Source organism: Leucoraja erinacea, chromosome 4, assembly GCF_028641065.1.
Source record: "Leucoraja erinacea ecotype New England chromosome 4, Leri_hhj_1, whole genome shotgun sequence".
Taxonomy (NCBI): domain Eukaryota; kingdom Metazoa; phylum Chordata; class Chondrichthyes; order Rajiformes; family Rajidae; genus Leucoraja; species Leucoraja erinaceus.
In genome coordinates, this window is record NC_073380.1 from 16,528,805 (window position 1) to 16,547,747 (window position 18,943).

General features: G+C 42.4%; 3 protein-coding genes across 38 annotated transcripts in view; 2 read left to right on the forward strand and 1 right to left on the reverse strand.

Annotated features, from left to right (window-relative positions):
• Window positions 1-15,121, forward strand: part of clasp2 (cytoplasmic linker associated protein 2) — a 322,540-nt gene extending 307,419 nt beyond the window's left edge. For all 32 annotated transcript variants that reach the window (XM_055633767.1, XM_055633768.1, XM_055633769.1 and 29 more), the window contains 2 exons: window positions 5,985-6,101; window positions 14,606-15,121. In XM_055633767.1, the coding sequence (XP_055489742.1) occupies window positions 5,985-6,101; window positions 14,606-14,692 (204 nt within the window). In that variant the 3' untranslated portion in view covers window positions 14,693-15,121. The remainder of the gene's footprint in view (window positions 1-5,984; window positions 6,102-14,605) is intronic.
• Window positions 6,649-18,943, reverse strand: part of LOC129696185 (uncharacterized) — a 71,561-nt gene continuing 59,266 nt past the window's right edge. The window contains exons 7-8 of one of the 3 annotated variants that reach the window (XM_055633805.1): window positions 8,933-9,035; window positions 6,649-6,997 (exon numbers count right to left, since the gene is read on the reverse strand). In XM_055633805.1, coding sequence (XP_055489780.1) covers window positions 6,886-6,997; window positions 8,933-9,035 — 215 coding nt within the window. In that variant the 3' untranslated portion in view covers window positions 6,649-6,885. The remainder of the gene's footprint in view (window positions 6,998-8,932; window positions 9,036-18,943) is intronic. The other 2 variants (XM_055633806.1, XM_055633808.1) reach the window with 2 other exon arrangements.
• LOC129696184 (upstream-binding protein 1-like) overlaps window positions 18,496-18,943 on the forward strand; it is a 112,535-nt gene continuing 112,087 nt past the window's right edge. For all 3 annotated transcript variants that reach the window (XM_055633803.1, XM_055633800.1, XM_055633802.1), the window contains exon 1: window positions 18,496-18,821. Coding sequence is in view for 2 of the 3 variants with exons in the window: in XM_055633800.1 (XP_055489775.1) it covers window positions 18,730-18,821 (92 nt within the window). In the remaining variant the exon portion in view is untranslated. The remainder of the gene's footprint in view (window positions 18,822-18,943) is intronic.

An 18,943-nucleotide genomic window follows, 5' to 3' on the forward strand; every position in this document is an offset into this window, starting at 1 on the left:
TCCACCTCCCTCCATCCACACTGCCTTTCGATAAAAAATCATGGCAGATCTTTTACCGATCACAACCTTCATCTGCCAACCCCACATCTCCAGATGTCGTTGCCATCCATAAGCTATCAACCTCCAACTTCAATAGGTTCAGTCACTCAGCCTCCACTGCCCTCTTCAATAGAGAATTCCAAAGGCTCACTTCCATCTGGGTGATAACATTTCTTCTCAACTCTGTCTTCGAAGTTTGAACTCATGGCTGTAGGCACTGTGACCAGAGACGTGTTCCCTTCATCTACCTAGTCCAACCCCAGAAGAATTATTCATGGCAGTATAGATTCAGTCTGAATATATGAATATTGATTTCTCTAACTTGAAGTAACCCTTGCTTTCCCTCTCTCTGTCCCTCCCCCACCCTAGTTCTCGAACTAGTTTTCCTGTCCTCTTGATTAATTTACCGATTGTATGCATCATTGTCATCTTCCCCTCAGCAAACAATGAACCATTCTATATTTCCTTGATCATGTCTGCTTTTAATCTGTCATTTTCTCATCTTTCCCTTCCATATCTCTAGTGTTCCTCTCCCCTGACTCTCAGCCTGAAGAAGGGTCCCCACCCAAAACGTCAACCATTCCTTCTCTCCAGAGGTGCTGCCTGTCTCACTAAGTTACTCCAGCAGTTTGTGTCAAACTGCTTGATACCATAGTCATGGAGTCATACAGCGTGGAAACAGGCTCTTTGACCCAACATACCCAAGCCGACCAACATCTACACGTCCCACCTGCCTGCCTCGATTTCCCAACACTGGGCATGAGACTGTGTGTCCAGCCGATCTATTCCTCTCATAATTTTATACACCTCTATAAGATCACCCTCATCCTCCTGCGCTCCAAGGAATAGAATCCCAGCCTTCCCAACCTCTCTCGATAGCTCAAACCCTCGTCCTGGCAACATTCTCATGATGCAGCTTCACCAACATCTTATATAACTGCAACATGACCTCCCCCCCCCCCAACTTCTATACTCAATGCTCTGATGAACGCCATTGTGACAAAAGCCTTTTTGACCACCTTATCTACCTGCGACTCTACCTTCAAGGAACCATGTACCTGCACTCCTAGATCCCTCGTCTTTACAATACTCCCCAGAGCCCTACCATTCTCTGTGTAGATCTCTGCTCTAGATGTCAGCAGATCTAAGCGGAGGTTGGGCGATCGTTTCGCCGAATACCTCCGCTCGGTCTGCAATAACCAACCTGACCTCCCGGTGGCTCAGCACTTCAACTCCCCCTCCCACTCCGACCTCTCTGTCTTGGGTCTCCTCCATGGCCAGAGCGAGCAACACCGGAAATTGGAGGAACAGCACCTCATATTCCGCTTGGGGAGTCTGCATCCTGGGGGCATGAACATTGAATTCTCCCAATTTTGTTAGTCCTTGCTGTCTCCTCCCCTTCCTCAGCCCTCCTGCTGTCTCCTCCCATTCCCCAGCCTTCGGGCTTCTCCTCCTTTTTCCCTTCTCCCCGCCCCCCCATCAGTCTGAAGAAAGGTTTCGGCCCGAAACGTTGCCTATTTCCTTCGCTCCATAGATGCTGCTGCACCCGCTGAGTTTCTCCAGCTTTTTTGTGTACCTTCGATTTTCCATCATCTGCAGTTCCTTCTTAAAAACTCTGTGTAGGTCTTGTCTATGTTAGACTCCCAAAAATCCAACACCTCACATTTCTCTGTATTAAATTCTATCAACTATTCCTCAGCCCACCTGGCCAACCGATCAAGATTCTGCTGCAATTTACGATATCCATCTTCACTATCTGCAATACCACCCACTTTTGTATCATCTTGCTAATCTTGCCATGTGCGTTCTCATCCAGCTCATTGATATAGATGACAAGCAGTAATGGTCCCAGCACCAAACCCTGAGGCAAACGATGAGTCACAGGCCTCCTGTCCAAGAAGCAACCTTCCACCATTACCCTTTGCTTCCTTCCATGAAGCCAATTTTTTATCCATTCAGCTATCTCTCCATGGATCCCATATATTCTAACTTTCCAGAGCAGCCTATCATGCGGAGCATTGTCAAATGCTCTTCTGAAATCTATACATACAACATCTGCAGCTCTGCCTTCATCAACCTTTTTGATCACATCTTCAAAAAACTCAATCAAATTTGTGAAGCATGACCTCCCATGTACAAAACCATGATGACTTCCTTTCCAGCCCTGTCCATCCTAATGCCTGTATATCCCACCCCTCAGAATACTCTCTAGTAACTTTCCAACTACAGATGTTAAGCTCACCGGCCTATAGTTCCCAGCACTTTCCCTGCAGCCCTTCTTGAATAGAGGCACAACATTTGCCACCCTCCAGTCTCCTGTATTTAATGACAATTCATAAATGTCATCCAGCATTTCTGCAATTATTGCAATCCCTAATTTCCCACAATGTCCTTGGATATATCTGATGCGCCTGGGAGATTTGTCTATCTGTACCTGTACCTGAACAGGTGTTGCTCAATGTACCCCTCAAAGAGGCAGGCGTAACTGGGGCCCATACGACTGCCCATGGTTACACCTAGGATTTGTAGGAAGTGGTTGCTTTGGAGTTCCCTTCTCCCAGCTAACAATGATCTATTTTACATTTTCCTTGAACTCCACCACCTATCATCACGCTTTTTCACACCTTACACTTCCTTATCTGTGTATCTCCCTCTCCCCGACTCATTCTGAAGAAGGGTCTTTACCCGAAACGTTACCAATTCCTTCTATCCAGAGATGCTGCCTGTCCTGCTGTGTTACTCCGGCATTTTTTGTCTATCTTCGGTTTAAACCAGCTTCAGCAGTTCCTTCCTACACATACCATCTTTCTCTTGCCAGGCTTTGTCCCAGCCCTACTCTGTTTTCCAGACTTTTACCCGCTTTTGCTGTCGGTTTGAAGAAAGCTTCCGACCCAAAATGTCGTTTGTGCCTCCAAAAATGCTGCATGACTCGCTGAATCCTGCTCAAGACTCAGCCCAACCAACTTCTCCTTATAATTCAAATCAAATAAATCAAATATCATCCTCCCAAATCATTTTTACAACCTCTCCAATTTAATGACATTCTTCCGATAGCAAAGCAACCAGACGTAGACATAGTAACTAAAGGTGGTCTTGCCAACATCTTGCAACATGATGTCTCAATTCTAATACTCAATACGCTGACCGATGAAGGCATGCATGCCAGACATCCATTTGTGTTGCCTCCTTCATGGGCCCAGGGCCCTACCATTTGCTGTGTAATCCTGCCCTGGTTTGTCCAACCAAAATGCCTCACGATTATCTGAATTACATTTATTTATCTGCCTATTGGCTCAATTGCTCAAGAACCTGTTGTAATCACAGATAATCCTTTTCACAGACCATAAAACCACCAGTGCCAGCTACATTCACATCCTAATTGTTAATATACACAATGAACAACTGTGGATGGACCCAGCACTAATCCATGTGGTGCATCACTTTTTACGGGCCTCCAGGCTAAAAGATAACCCAATCTTTCGGCACTTTATGTCTGGCCATCAATAATACAATGTATCTGCCAGCATCTTCCTGTGCGATTTTTTTTCCCCCAGCTTCCCGTAACATCCTAGGATAAACTTCACCAGCTCCCAGGGATTTATCTACCTTAATGCGTTTTCAGACTACTGTAATGTAGGCTCTCTTCAAGATATCACCATTAACTTACCCAAATTTCCACATCCATGTCTTTCTCTAATTTAAGGTTATTTTAAACAAATATCTAAACAGTGGATAGTTGTGTACAGTCCTTATGTTAGCAGTGTAGATGGCATGGATGGGGTGGGCATTGTATTCTGAAGCTCAGCCACAGTATGCCCTGACTAAAATGACAGGTCATTGCTGTAAAAGTCTTTAGAAAGGGATTTATGAAATCTACAAAAATACAAGTTATCTTAAATAAAGTTAGTTAAAATACTTCAAAACTAATAAGTAATTAACAACATTAAAATGGAGATGCCTTAACATGTTACCTCAGGTTTGGTGAAAGAATTAAAAAGACTGGGGTCATTTTTCTTATGTCAGGCCTTTCCTGTTATAAAGCTGAGGAGCATCTAGAATCTATGCTTAGAGAATTACTGCGCTGCTGCTGGGCTAGTGGAAAACTGACAATCAGATATAGTGTCATTGGACCATCGAGCGTCTCAGACTTACACACTTGACTGCATATGTGCACAAGTCCAATGCTTCCTGACCCATCAAGCAGGGGCGGAAATCACTATCAAAAGATGGGGGGGGGGGAACACACACACACACACACAATTTCTTGGCGTGTGCGCGCACACACACACACACACACACACAGACGCACGCACACACAGACAGACAGGCGCACGCGCACACACACACAAACACACACACACACACAGACACGGCTTTGGCCGTGGGCCCTGTGGACGGTAACATCGGGAGTTGACCTGGTTGGTGACCGACTCCGAACTCCAGCAATTGCAGCTTCGTCCGCCCCGAATCGTGGGGCTTCAATCGGCCCGTTTGCGAGGCCTGTCATCGCCGGCGCAGCTTAAAACCGATTCAAGCTCCGCTCTATGATCTTTGCTCCACTAAGACGTCTCCCTCCTCCAATCACCGCGCTCTATCCTCAGTCCCAACCCCCTACTTCCGCTTCTGACCGACACCTTCCTCCAATCATCACGCTGCATCTTTACGTCCCGCCACTCCCCCCCCCCCCCCACACTGCCTTCTGACTGACGTCTCTCTCGTCCAATCGGCGCCCTCCCTCGATCACAGTCCCACCCCCACTGTCTCGCGGAAAGCGGAGATTATTAATAGATTTTTTTTCCACCAAATTTCAAAATCCAAATGACAAAAAATGGGGGGGATTGTCTCCCACCTCTCAAAACATGGAGGGTACGTGTGTCCCTTGTCCCCTCCCCCCCCCGGATTTCTGCCCATGCCATCAAGAGTGGAAAGTCGGTGGTTCCCTTCTGAACCACTGGTTAATCCATCAGTTCAATTTCTACTCCTGTTCTACATTTCTGAAAAGTGTGCCTTAAATATTTGCAAGCAAATAATAAGAAAATATGGAATATGTAGTTTAGTTTAGTTTTAGAGATACAGCGCGGAAACGGGCCCTTAGACCCACCGAGTCCGCGCCGACCAGCGATCCCCGCACACTTACACTATCGTACACACTTTACACTTATACAAAGCCAATTAACCTATAAACCTGTATGCCTTTGGAGTGTGGGTGGAAACGAAAGATCTCGGAGAAATCCCACACGGTCATGGGGAGAACGTACAAGCACTGTACAGACTGCACCTAGAGTTGGGATTGAACCTGGGTCTCTGGCATTGCAAGCACTGTAAAGGCGTTGTCCCACTGCGGTGACCTAATCCGCAAATTCAGAAGAGTTTTCCTCGACTCGTACTTGCAGCCTGGTCGACACGAAGTCCTAGGAGGTCTTTGTAACTCTCCTTCATGCTCGAGAGTACCCGTGTACTCAAGGCCTCAGCTAGTTCGTGGCGTATTTTTCAACATGTTGAAAAATGCCCATGAGTAAATAATGGTCGCCATGGAAAAAATCGATACTTTTTTTACTCGTAGGTTTAGTCAAGGTATGTGGTAGTAGGTCGCATGTTAGTCGTAGGTAATCGAGGGTAATCAAACGTAATCGAAGGTAGTCGTAGATAGTCTTCATCATAGTTGAAGGGTGGTCGAAGGAGGTCGTCTTCACTCTCCACTATTCGGTGTCCAATTTTCCCGAAGCTAGTCATAGCTAGTCTTCAACATAGTCAAAGGAGGTCGAAGGAGGTCTTCTACACAGTCGAAGGAGGTCTTCTAAACTCACCAATTAGGTCGCCGCAGTGGGACAGCCCCTTAAGGCAGCAGCTTTACCGCTGCACCACCATGCCACCCTATAGTACTGAAATGTTCCTAAACAATTCATTTTGAGATATCAATGTAACTCATAATGTAATTTTTGCAGGGTTATGACAACACGGAGAGCAGTGTTCGTAAAGCAAGTGTGTTTTGCCTCGTAGCCATTTATTCAGTTATTGGTGAAGATCTTAAACCCCATCTTGGCCAACTCACAGGCAGCAAGGTAAACTAAATGTATCATATTTTTATACATTTGCATCATGCACTATGACTATACATGTTGTTAGTAATTGTTTTTTTGTACTCAGTTGGTATGCCAGCACAGTAGTCCATTAATATTTACATACTTTTCTTCAAAATTATGTTGATCTCTTTCAGACTAATAGCTGTTGCAGCAGTTTAGTTTATTGTCACGTGAACCGAGTGAAAAGCTTTTGTTGCGTGCTAGACAGTCAGTGGAAAGACAATACATGATTACAATCGAGCCGTTTATAGTGTACTAGACCAAGTGCAGACCCGTTGGGTCTGTTTCCCCAACGCGCATTTGCGGGGGGGGGGGGGGTGCGGCGTCACACTAACCACCTGGGTCTATTGGGTCTGTTCCTCCAAAGCACAGTTGCGGGGTGGGAATCTGGCTGGGGCTGGTGCAAAGGCCCCATGGATCCATCCCGATTGGACATACGTGAGCATTGGGCATTGTGACATCACACGATGGAAACGAATCAAAAGGCAGACAGGCAGCCGGACGGACGGACGGATGCCGGACGCCGGCAGGCACACAGTTTTAATATATAATAGATAGATACAAGGGAATAACATTTAGTGCAAGGTAAAGTCAGCAAAGTCCGATCAAGGATAGTCCGAGGGTCACCAATGAGGTAGATAATGGTTCAGGACTGCTCAAAACAGCAGGACAGTGGTATCAAATGTTTAATTACTGAGTTTATCACCAACTTCATTAACTTCATAACAGAGATTTGCATGGGGGGAAGTTGGAAAGATTACAATTAGCAGTACACTAGTACCATGCAAGTTGCTGGAGCTGTAAGTGACAGATCTCGAGGTTTAGGTGGACTTCGTCCAAGGCTCTTCCCAGACTCGGGGAAGGTTCCAGTCGATCTGAAAATAGCAAACATAACTCGATTAATCAAAAATGGAGGAAATCACAAAGCAGGAAACTACAGCCCTCGTGCTTCATTTGTTGAAGAGAAAATGACAGCATCTGCTATGAAACATGTAACAGCAGATAATCAGGGAATGTAAACATGTTGTTGTGAACGGGTAATAACATTTGACCAATTCTTTGGAGTTATTAAAGAGGTAGCATGCGCTGTGGTTAAAGTTGTGTGTACAAAACACCCCCTGGGTTATGTAAGGATACCAGTCTGCGATATGATTTCTCCATGACAGAAATATCTCTACATTGTAATCCACATTACATAATTGTTATAGTTTAAGAAAGAACTGCAGATGCTGGAAAAATCGAAGGTAGACAAAAATGCTGGAGAAACTCAGCGGGTGAGGCAGCATCTATGGAGCGAAGGAATAGGTGACATTTTGGGTCGAGACCTACCTTCAGTTTGTTATAGTTCATTCATTTCATTATATATGTACCCTAACACCGCCATAATTTGACTGAAATGTTAATTATTTCTCTTTTTACTGATGTTGTCTGACGTTTTGCTTGTTTCCAGCATTTTCTGTCTAACATCTGATACTCATGATTGGTTTGTTAGATAAAGTATATTACAATGAGCTGTATTTTTGTTTAAACAATTCATATTCACATATCGTAGTGCAAATTTTTTGACAATATTTGAAACACAAAAATGCATTGGGATATTTGAAATAAGCAAACATAGCAAAGACCAATCCTCCAAACTCCTAACTTCATATCCCTGCTATGTGTTTTAAATATTAGAGAAATTCAGAAGGTGTCATAGTATTGTTATAGTTATAGTAGAAGAGGATTCCAATATTCCTAATACTCCTTTAAATGTGAAGGGATTAGGAATGGTGGAATTTTTAAACTTCATTCAAGAGGGCTTCTTGTGGCAACACATCATTAGTCCTATTAAGGATCAGACAGTGCTATATCTAATGTATGAAACCAAGCTAGAGGTATGAATATTGATTTATCTAACTTCAAATAACCTTTGCATCCCCCCTCTCTCCATCCCTCCCCCACCCAAGTCACACCAGCTTCAAAGTCGTCTTGTTGAGTCTTATTGTCTGTAACTCGTTTTCACCTAGCCCACAGCTAACAATGGCCTGTATCATCGTTACTTCTTTTCATATCTTTCATTAATTTGTTCTATATCTCTGTAACATCGCCATCTATATATCTCGTTTCCCTTTCCCCTGACTCTCTGAAGAAGGGTGTCAACCCGAAATGTCGCCTATTCCTTTTCTCCAGAGATGCTGTCTGACCCGCTGAGTTACTCCAGCTTTTTGTGTCTATCTAGTAGTTGAAGTGTCCTCGCTTGAGCATTTTGGAGATAGGAGCCACCATTCTGTAATGTTCTAGGTAATTATAGAAAGTAAATTATGAATTATCCTTCTAAATTATTTTAAGGATAGTATGGAAATTACGGTTCCGAATTGACAGAAGACCAATTTCAACATTATTAGACAGGACAAGGCAAACATACTAGGAGAAGCTACTTGCAGGTAAATCTACTTCCAACAAATTGGAGTCTTTTATAAGTAAAATAGCGCGAGAAGAGGGCCCATCTTTCACCAACGCAAGATCTGCAAGTTCATGGAACCTCAATGTCAAGGTATATTAAGGGTTTGGTTAAGGGAAAAAAAGGGGTTTAGGCTTAGATTTATTATTGTCCCATGTACTGAAGTACAGAGAAAAGCTTTGTTTTGCATGCTATCCAGACAGATCAGATATACCAGACACAGTTGTAAGCAAATTAAACTCAATTACTAAAGATAGAGCAAAGGGGAAGATACAGAGTGCAGAATATTTTTTCTCAGAAATGTAACGCATTAGTTCCATTGATAAAGTTCAATTTTCTCAATGAGTAGCGGTGAATCGAACAGTACCTTAGCTTATGGAAGGACGGTTCAGAAGCCGGATAACAGAGGGGCAGAAACTGTTCCTGAGTCTGGTGGTGCGCAATTTCAAACATCTGGCCCTTCTGCCAAACTGGAGCATGGAGAAGAACAAATTTGATTATGCAGGCTGCTTTCCCGAGGCAGCGTGAACTGTAAATGGAGTCAATGCTAAGACATTTGTTCTGTGTGATGGATTGGAATACATTTACAACTTCGTGCATTTTCTTGCTGTCTTGGGCAGAACTGTTCCCAAACCAAGTTGTGTTGCAACCCGACTGTTTGCTTTCTATGGTGCATCCGTATTATTTGTAAAAGTCACTGGTGACATTCTAAATTTCTTCAGTCTCCTCAGGAAGTAGAGACATAGTGTGACAAGGTGTGCCTTATTGGGTGCTGCATCAATGTGGTCGGTCCATAACAGATCATTGGTAATATTAACGGCAAGGAACTTGAAGCTTTCAACTATTTCCACTTCCACATCATTGATGCTGATTGGGGCATGTATTCTTTGCATGCTGAAGTCAACATCTAGCTCCTTCACCTTGCTAATGTTGCTTCCGGATCTAATACTCTCTCCCTAGTCTGGGTCAGTAAACCACTGAGTTGAACACTGGAGTCCTAACCCTTCTTTATTTGTATGCAACACCACGGGGCCAGCCTCGGATCCACTCACTCGAACCTCTCAGCAGCCTTGTGTAAACAGAACAGGAGGAAAGATAACCAACATTCCCTAACGAAGCGATCACCCTTATATACCCCTATATAGTGGCGGGAAAACTAACGGCATGAACCTACAAACCAATCACGGCACTTATTCATTATACAGAAACATATTCAGAGAGGTAACCCCTCTGAGACCAATCACAAATACCTACAGAAACAAAGTAGAAACATAAAACTCCCCTAACCAATCACAAACATGGGACAAGCATCAGTGTATTGAAACATAACAAAAACCTCTTTTTTTTGTAATTCTTTGTGATTCGGCCACAGAGCTGCCGTCTGCAAACTTGTGGATGGAATTAGAGCCTAATTTGGCCGTACAGTTGTAAGTGTATAGGGAGTACAACAGGGGACTGAGAATGCTTCCTTGTGACCATTGGTGCAGAAAATTATCATGGAGGCTGTGTTGTCATCTACCCTCACTGATTGAGGTCTGTGGGTCAAAAAGTCCAGGATCCATTGGCAGAGAGAGCTGATTCCTAGGCTCTGGAGTTTGAAGATCAGGGTGGATAGGATTAAGGTGTTGAAGGTTGAGCTATAGTCGATCAGTTGTAGTCTAATGTAGGAGTCTAGCATAGATGCAGCTGTGGGATAGGTGTAATTGTGGTGTAGGTGTAGCGTACTGAAAACAGAAGGGGTCCTTCACGAGTATGGACAGTGTAGGAGGGTACTTAAAAACATATTTAAAAGGGTAAAAGCGGCCATGAAATATCATTGGTGGATTGGATTGAGTAAAATCCAGATATTTTGTGTATATTAATGGACGTTCAGGAACAAAGGGGCTATCTGTACGAGGAACCGCAAAAAGATGAAATCTTAAATTAATGCTTCCTTTTCATATTCATTACAAGGAAAAATACAGTATCTTAACATTTTAACGAGTGAGATCATTTCATAATTGATCAAAGCAGAATTAGGCCATTCAATCATTGCTGATCTATCTCTCCCTCCTAACCCCATCTGCCTTCTCCCCATAACCCTTGATACCCATACTAATCAAGAATCTATATATCTCTGCCTTAAAAATATCCATTGACTTGGCCTCCACAACCTTCTGTGTCAAAGAATTTCGCAGATTCACCACCCTCTGACTAAAGAAATTCCTCCTCATCTTCTTCCCAAAGGAACGTCATTTAATTCTGAGGCTATGACCTCTGGTCCTAGACTCTTCCACGAGTGGAAACATCCTCTCCACATCCACTCTATCCAAGCCTTTCACTATTCAGTAAGTTTATTGGCAAAATAATGATAGTCTAGAGCATATTATCATTCAAAAAAAGGAAGTATTGGCTATTTAGTAGACAAAAGTATGGATGAAACCCCAGGGCCAGATGAGACGTATCCTGGAATGTTATAGGAAGCAAGGTAGAGATTGCTTGTGCCTTTTTTTACATTTTTGCATTGCCCACTGGTGAAATGCCACACGATTAAAAGACAGCAGATGTAGTTTCTTTATTCATGGAAGGTGGCAGGAATAAGCCTGGAATTACAAGTATATAAATCTTACTTCATTGGTAGAGTCATAGAGTCATACTGCACGGAAATCAGCCCTTTGGCCCTTCTTTTCTATGCCGACCAAGATGCCCCATCTGAGATGGACCCATTTGCCTGTGTTTGACCCATACCCCTTTAAACCCTTCCTATCCATGTACCTGTCCGAATATCTTTTAAATGTTGTTGTTGCACCTGCCAAAACTACTTCCAATAGTGAAAGGCTCGCTCCATATATTCACCATTCGTTGTATGAAAACGTAGCCACTTAGGTTTCCATTAAATCATTCTCCTCTCACATTCATTCTATGCCCCCTATTTCATGATTTTCCAACTGGGAAAAAGATGCTCTGTATTTATCCTATCTAGTTTAGTTTAATTTAGAGATACACCATGGAAACAGACCCTTCAGCCCACTAAGTCCTACACCAACAATCGATCACCCGTTCCCACTGGTTCTATGTAATTCCACTGTCACATCTACCCCCTACACATTAAGGGTAATTTACAGCAACCAATTAACCTACCAACCCACAAGTGGTCACATGGAGAACGTGCAAACTCCACACAGACAGCACCCGAGGGCGGGATCGAACCTGGGTCTCTAGCACATTGATCCAGCAGCTTTACTGCTGCGCCACTGTGCTGCCCACCTATTCGCATAATTTTATACATCTCGATAAGATCTCCCTCAGCCTCCTGCACACAAAGAATAAAGTCTTAGCCTGCCTAACCTCTTCCAGTACCTCAGGCTCTTGAACCCGGGCAACATCCTCGTAAATCCTCTCTGCACTCTTTCCAGCTTAATACCAAATTTCCTGTAACAGTGTGACCAAACTTGAACATAACACACGAAGTGCGGCCTCATCAACATCTTGTAGAGTGTTTTGTGTAGAAAAGTTATTGGAAAATATTTTGTGGGATAGGATCAAAGGCAGAAATTGATGAAGCAGTCAGGGTTGCGCAGGTGGGAGATCCTGTCTGATGCATATTTGAGTGAGTTTTTCAAAGGTGTAACTAATTTACAAAATGGATAATAGGAAACAATTGTGAAGGGTGTTTTTATGATAAGAAGCCTATGATCAGGGATTGGTTCTGGGACTGAAACATCTCCAGAGATGCTGCCTGATCCGCTGAGTTCCTCCAGCACTTTATATTTTACTCACGGTTCCAGCACCTGCCATTCCTTTTGTCTCCAAAATGATCAATTGGTAAATCAAGCAGATGATGGGCAGGTGGAATTTAATCCAGATAAGTGTGAAGTGATGTATTTTGGGAGATCAAATAAAGGTGGAATATACACTATGAAGAGAGCCAGGGCGTTCCAAGTAGGAACTGAGGAACGGGGGGGATCTTGGTGCACAAATTCAAAGGTCCCTCAATGTGGCCACGTGAACATTGGATGCTAAAGAAGGCATACGAGATGCTGCTCTGAATTAGCAGAGCATGGAATATACGAGCAGTGAAGTTAGGGGTTAGCTTTATAACATTGGTGAAGTCACACCTGGAATGTTGTGTAGTTATAGTTCACAGAGTAGAAAGGTTCTGGAGAAGCTGCAGAGGATGTTCACCAAGATATTTTCTGGGATGGTGTGGCTCAGTTGTATGGAGATACCCAAAGGTAAGTTGGTTTTTTTTGGAACAGAGAAGGCCAAGTGGGAACCTGATAGGCGTACAAAATTCCGAGGGTCATAGATAGAGTAGATAATAGTAAACATTTCCCCATACAGAGGAGTCTGCAACCAGAAAGCATAGAATCAAGGTAAGGAAGCAATATAATTAAATTATTTTTTTTATCGAGAGGGTAGTTGGAGTTAGTTTGGAACTGGCTGAGAGGTGGTTGAAGCAGAAATTCTCACAACATTTAAGAACTATTTGGATGAGCACTTGAATGGCTAAAGCCTGGAACACAGAGTGAAGAAGATTAAACTTTATTGCCTTCCATCACAGTGAGGGAAGGCAACACAGTGAGTGTTTATGTAGCAATGTCATAAAATAATTTTGATGTAGCAATGTTACAACATTTTGAGATTTTAAAAATCAAGTCTGTAATATATCCCATCAGATAAAGCATAAAAAGAAGTTTAATTTGACACCTAATTCACTTTCATATCTTCAGTATTAAAAAAGGTATGGCCATTTTCATACTCGGAAATTAGCATCTTGTTCCCTATTGCTTTTCCAATGACTTAACTCAAAAGCTGTGATCAAGGACAGTCAAAAGCCCGTAACGTTCTTAAAAATTAAGAGAACTGAAAGAAATTTTCAGTAATTATAGATTGATGCATTCTGAAACAAATATTAAACAATCTTACTTGGATGACCTGAAATTAAAGCATATAATTAGTTAGTTACCCAATTGTAACTAATTACAAAATTCAATTACTAGATCAAAACATCTATCCATTTCTTAAGAAAAGATTAACATAGCCTTAGTGTCCAAGTAACATTCACACAAGAATTCACAATGTAACATGATTTTTAAATCTTATTGTCATGGATTTGTAGGCCAAATGGAAGGAATTTAGTGTTTAATTCCCGTAAATTAATAGCCATTTAAATCATCTTGCGAGTGGGTTTTTGAGGAACGCGATCGTTTGGAACGTTGCGGTTGCAGTGAATTTAAACCCCATATCGGCATGAAAAATACTGCCGGTTCGTATGGGTCCTAAATCACCGTTTCGCAACGTAAAATGTGAATTAAAGGCATCTTAAGAAGCACTTTTATACATAAAATAAACGGCTTTCTTTTACCTGTCCCTTACGTGAAATCCGTCCCCGTTGTCGGCGTTGACGGCTTTAGAAACTGATTTTTAAATGACTCCAGCGCTGAACTTGTCGGGCGATTTAAAAAAAAAATTCACAGAACGGCCGTCGGAACAATTCTTCAGCAAAAGCTTGCACTCCGAGAAAATATATCCAGGACAGGTAGGAGAAAAAACGCATTTTAACCCCACCCCCCCCCCCCCCAAAGGCGCCAAAGTCGCGCACACGACCAGTGGCAGAACTGCAGCGCCGCTGAAGGTAAGTTTTATAACATACCTATTTTATTTAGTTGTGTGTCATGTTGCTTTTTTTAGTATGACTGTATGGTAAATCGAGTTTCACTGTACCTTAATTGGTACATGCGACAATAAACAGATCTTTGAACCTTTGGGTGAATGGGACTAATGTTGATGATACTTGATAGTTGGCATGGACCAAAGGCCCTGTTTCAATGCTGTATCTCTCCATGACTTTATTGTTGAATTGAAGTTCTAACTTACCATCCGAACATCCTTAATTTCATAATTTCTTAAAATAGATGCATAGAGTCAGAGCTATACAGCACAGACACAGACCCTTCGGCCCAACTTGTTTGTGGCAACCAAATTGTCTAACTGAGCTGCAACCTTGTTTAAAATCAAGTTTATTGAAAAAGTAACCTTTATTTGTTTTGTGTTTCAGATGAAATTGTTGAACTTGTACATTAAACGTGCACAAACTGGTTCCAGCACAAGTGGTTCGGCATCAGACCTCACTAGTCAGAGCTAGAGTTTAGCAGCTGCTTTAAAATAGGTCTTCTGGGGAAGAAGAACTAGCTCTCGTGTGGAACTTGATTCATCACGGCTGGAACAGCAATGACTTCCCTCAGTCTGCATGTGACTGTTGCACCAACATTTTTTCCAGATTTGAGGAGACAGTACTAGCCAGTCCCGATAACACTCAAACCTTCTCACCCAAGATCTCTGCGTCTTATAACTGAAGTTTACCAGTATTACTGTCATATAAATGAAATGCTAATTATGATTAAAAAGGAATGCATTCAGCTTCAGAAAAGTTTTTTTTGCTTCTATCCAGCAGCTTTATTGTTTCCATTTGCAGCATAATTTGCTTCTGGTTAGATTTCACTAATAATCACTGAAGCAGAAGCCTCCAGTAAACCAAACGGAACCAGATTGAAGCAGAAACAAACTGCCTTGTTTCGAGCAAAGATCGTAGAGGGACAAGATAGACCACTCCTTCGAAATTCAATGGGCTGACGTGTAGTACGCAACGGAACGTCACGGCCGCCATTTGTTACAGCGACACTCGACTTCCGGTATTCCACCCGCTGTGATTCAAAGCAAAGATTATAGAGCTCCGCTATAATCTTTGATCCAAAGCAAAGATCCTCAAGTATCTTGTAGCGGGAACAGCCCCTTCCTTTGTGTAGTTTCCCTTGCATTGTATTGCTTTAACACACACTGCAAAAAATTAAATTTAACGTATATATATTTAATATATTTATATGAATGTGTGTCTGTGTGTGAGAGGCAAGTTAGAGATAATAGTTTATTCTCATGTATCAGAAGCTACTTTGATTTAAATAATCGCTATTAATTTATTTGTCTTGTAAGATGATATACATAAACCATAAAGGCAATTATATATATAATTATATAGTAATAATATATATATGCATATATATATTTACACACACATATATATACACATACATATATACACACACATATATGCACATACATACATACATATACACATACATATCCACACATACAAATACACACATACATATGGATACATTTATATGCATACATACACACATATAAACATATATACATACATATATACACACATATACATATACATGCATATATATACACATACATATATATTTATACATATGATTAACATGTAGAGGAACCAACGAGAGAGCAGGCTATTTTAGACTGGGTATTGAGTAATGAGGAAGGGTTAGTTAGCAATCTTGTTGTACTGCCCCCTTGGGCAAGAGTGACCATAATATGGTTGAGTTCTTCATTAGGCAGGCAGTGACTAGTGGGGTACCGCAAGGCTCAGTGCTGGGACCCCAGCTATTTACAATATATATTAATGATCTGGATGAGGGAATTGAAGGCAATATCTCCAAGTTTGCGGATGACACTAAGCTGGGGGACAGTGTTAGCTGTGAGAAGGATGCTAGGAGACTGCAAGGTGACTTGGATAGGCTGGGTGAGTGGTCAAATGTTTGGCAGATGCAGTATAATGTGGATAAATGTGAGGTTATCCATTTTGGTGGCAAAAACAGGAAAGCAGACTATTATCTAAATGGCGGCCGACTAGGAAAAGGGGAGATGCAGCGAGACCTGGGTGTCATGGTACACCAGTCATTGAAAGTAGGCATGCAGGTGCAGCAGGCAGTGAAGAAAGCGAATGGTATGTTAGCTTTCATAGCGAAAGGATTTGAGTATAGGAGCAGGGAGTTTCTACTGCAGTTGTACAGGGTCTTGGTGAGACCACACCTGGAGTATTGCGTACAGTTTTGGTCTCAAAATCTGAGGAAGGACATTATTGCCATAGAGGGAGTGCAGAGAAGGTTCACCAGACTGATTCCTGGGATGTCAGGACTGTCTTATGAAGAAAGACTGGATACACTTGGTTTATACTCTCTAGAATTTAGGAGATTGAGAGGGGATCTTATAGAAACTTACAAAATTCTTAAGGGGTTGGACAGACTAGATGCAGGAAGATTGCTCCCGATGTTGGGGAAGTCCAGGACAAGGGGTCACAGCTTAAGGATAAGGGGGGAATCCTTTAAAACCGAGATGAGAAGAACCTTTTTCACACACAGAGAGTGGTGAATCTCTGGAACTCTCTGCCGCAGAGGGTAGTCGAGGTCAGTTCATTGGCTATATTTAAGAGGGAGTTAGATGTGGCCCTTGTGGCTAAGGGGATCAGAGGGTATGGAGAGAAGGCAGGTACGGGATACTGAGTTGGATGATCAGCCATGATCATATTGAATGGCGGTGCAGGCTCGAAGGGCCGAATGGCCTACTCCTGCACCTAATTTCTATGTTTCTATTATTTTCCAACGATCAATAGATTTACGATCAGTTCCTGTGGATTGGAGGATAGCTAATGCTATCCCACTTTTCAAGAAAGGAGCGAGAGAGAAAATGGGGAATTACAGACCAGTTAGCCTGACTTTGGTGGTGTGAAAGATGCTGGAGTCAATTATTAAAGATGTAATAATGGGGCATTTGGATAGCAGTAAAAGCATTAGTCCAAGTCAACATGGATTTATGATTTTACAATGCATTTAAGCCTCTCCCATTTTTATGAGATGAATTCCTGGAATATGCAGGAAGTTTATTGTAACCTAGTGCTACTTGCCTGAACAATGGATGATATATCACTTAAATGCAATTGTTTTCAGTTGTGTGGAGAGACCTGTATATTGAAAATGTGTTTTGCCTCTAATATGTCAATTTACCTTAAATGTAGAAGAGCTTATTAAAATCTTCTTACAAAGACAATTAAGTATTTTCTATCTATCCTCTTTTGGACCCAAGGCATAGCAGAGCTGCCAACTCTCACGAAGAGGTAAGGGAGGGAGAGATGGAAGGGTGGGAGAGAGGGAAGGGAAGGAGATCGCGAAGAGAGGGGAGAGAGAGAGAGGGGAGAGAGAGAGAGAGAGATCGAGAGGAGGGGAGAGAGAGAGCGAGAGAAGAGAGGGAGAAGGGGGGAGAGGGAGAAGGGGAAGGGGGGGGGGGACAGGGGGAGAAGGGGGAGAAGGGGGGAGAGGGAGAAGGGGGAGAGGGAGAGTGGAACGATAGCACATTATAACGCGCAGCCGTCCCATTCCGACCAAAGATTATAGAGCAGAGCTCCACTAGTATCTTTGATTGCGGCCGCCGCCACCGAACCCCCCGACCCACCATTGCACCCAAAGATGATAGAGCAGAGTTACATAATATTTGATTGCACCCTTCTTCACAGCGGGCTTGTGATGTCTTGTATGTATGTGAGTGTTGTTTGCTATGTCCCTATGTTCGAGGAATATAATGGGTAACAGCCGCCCATTCTCGGACTCGAAAAATCTCCTGGTCACTGGACCTAATGTGTCCGCGGGCCATATTGTGCAGACTAATCCCTTACAAAACAAAACCAAAAACGTACAGAAGTGTTAAAATTGTCTTTATTATTGTGGTGAGTAAAGAACTATTAAAAATAAGTCTAATAACTTTCTAATGTACCGACTAATGTTTCCCAATGGCCGTTGATGGGAGAACAGAAAATACCATTTTCACGACAGAATATCGACTGAAAATAATAAAAATATTTTCTCACCTTTCTTTTTTATTGGGGAACCTAAAGAATGACAGGTTGGGTCGTTTAGATTTACGATTAGAATACTTGATAGCAGAGCAGTGAGATGAAATTTAGACCAGGACGCCATGACAGTGTGGGGGAAGCCCAATAAAATGCTTAACAATATGGCGTCGACGGTCACACACGTCATACTACGCGTTTTTCGAGGAGTGGTCTATCTTGTCCCTCTACGATCTTTGGTTTCGAGTATATGCTGTCATAACAAAGCTTTAGGGATTGTAACTTTGTTTCATGCAGAGCCAGGATCTAGTATGATCTGGTTTTGTGTGTAACTTACCTTTTCACCAATTAGCTCTGCTGTTACTTCAACACAAGTAATGCAAACTATACAGAAGGAAGGTGGAAGAGTTGAGCATTCCTGAAAAGCAACTACCCAACTAGATGAGTCTTTTTCTCAGCAGTAAGATAAAGTGTCTATGTGTTCCCAAATGGATATGAACCACACATGCCATCACACCTTCTTCAAGCAGGGTGCATCGGAATGGAGTGCTCTCCACAAGCACACTCAGTACGTAACATTTATATCTAGTATGTATTTCTTGTTCTTAAAAAATGCAGGTGTTCTTCAGGTAGAAATGCTGTTGAGGGCTTTGCCTCAGCAGTAACTTTAAGTAAATAGACACCAATAAC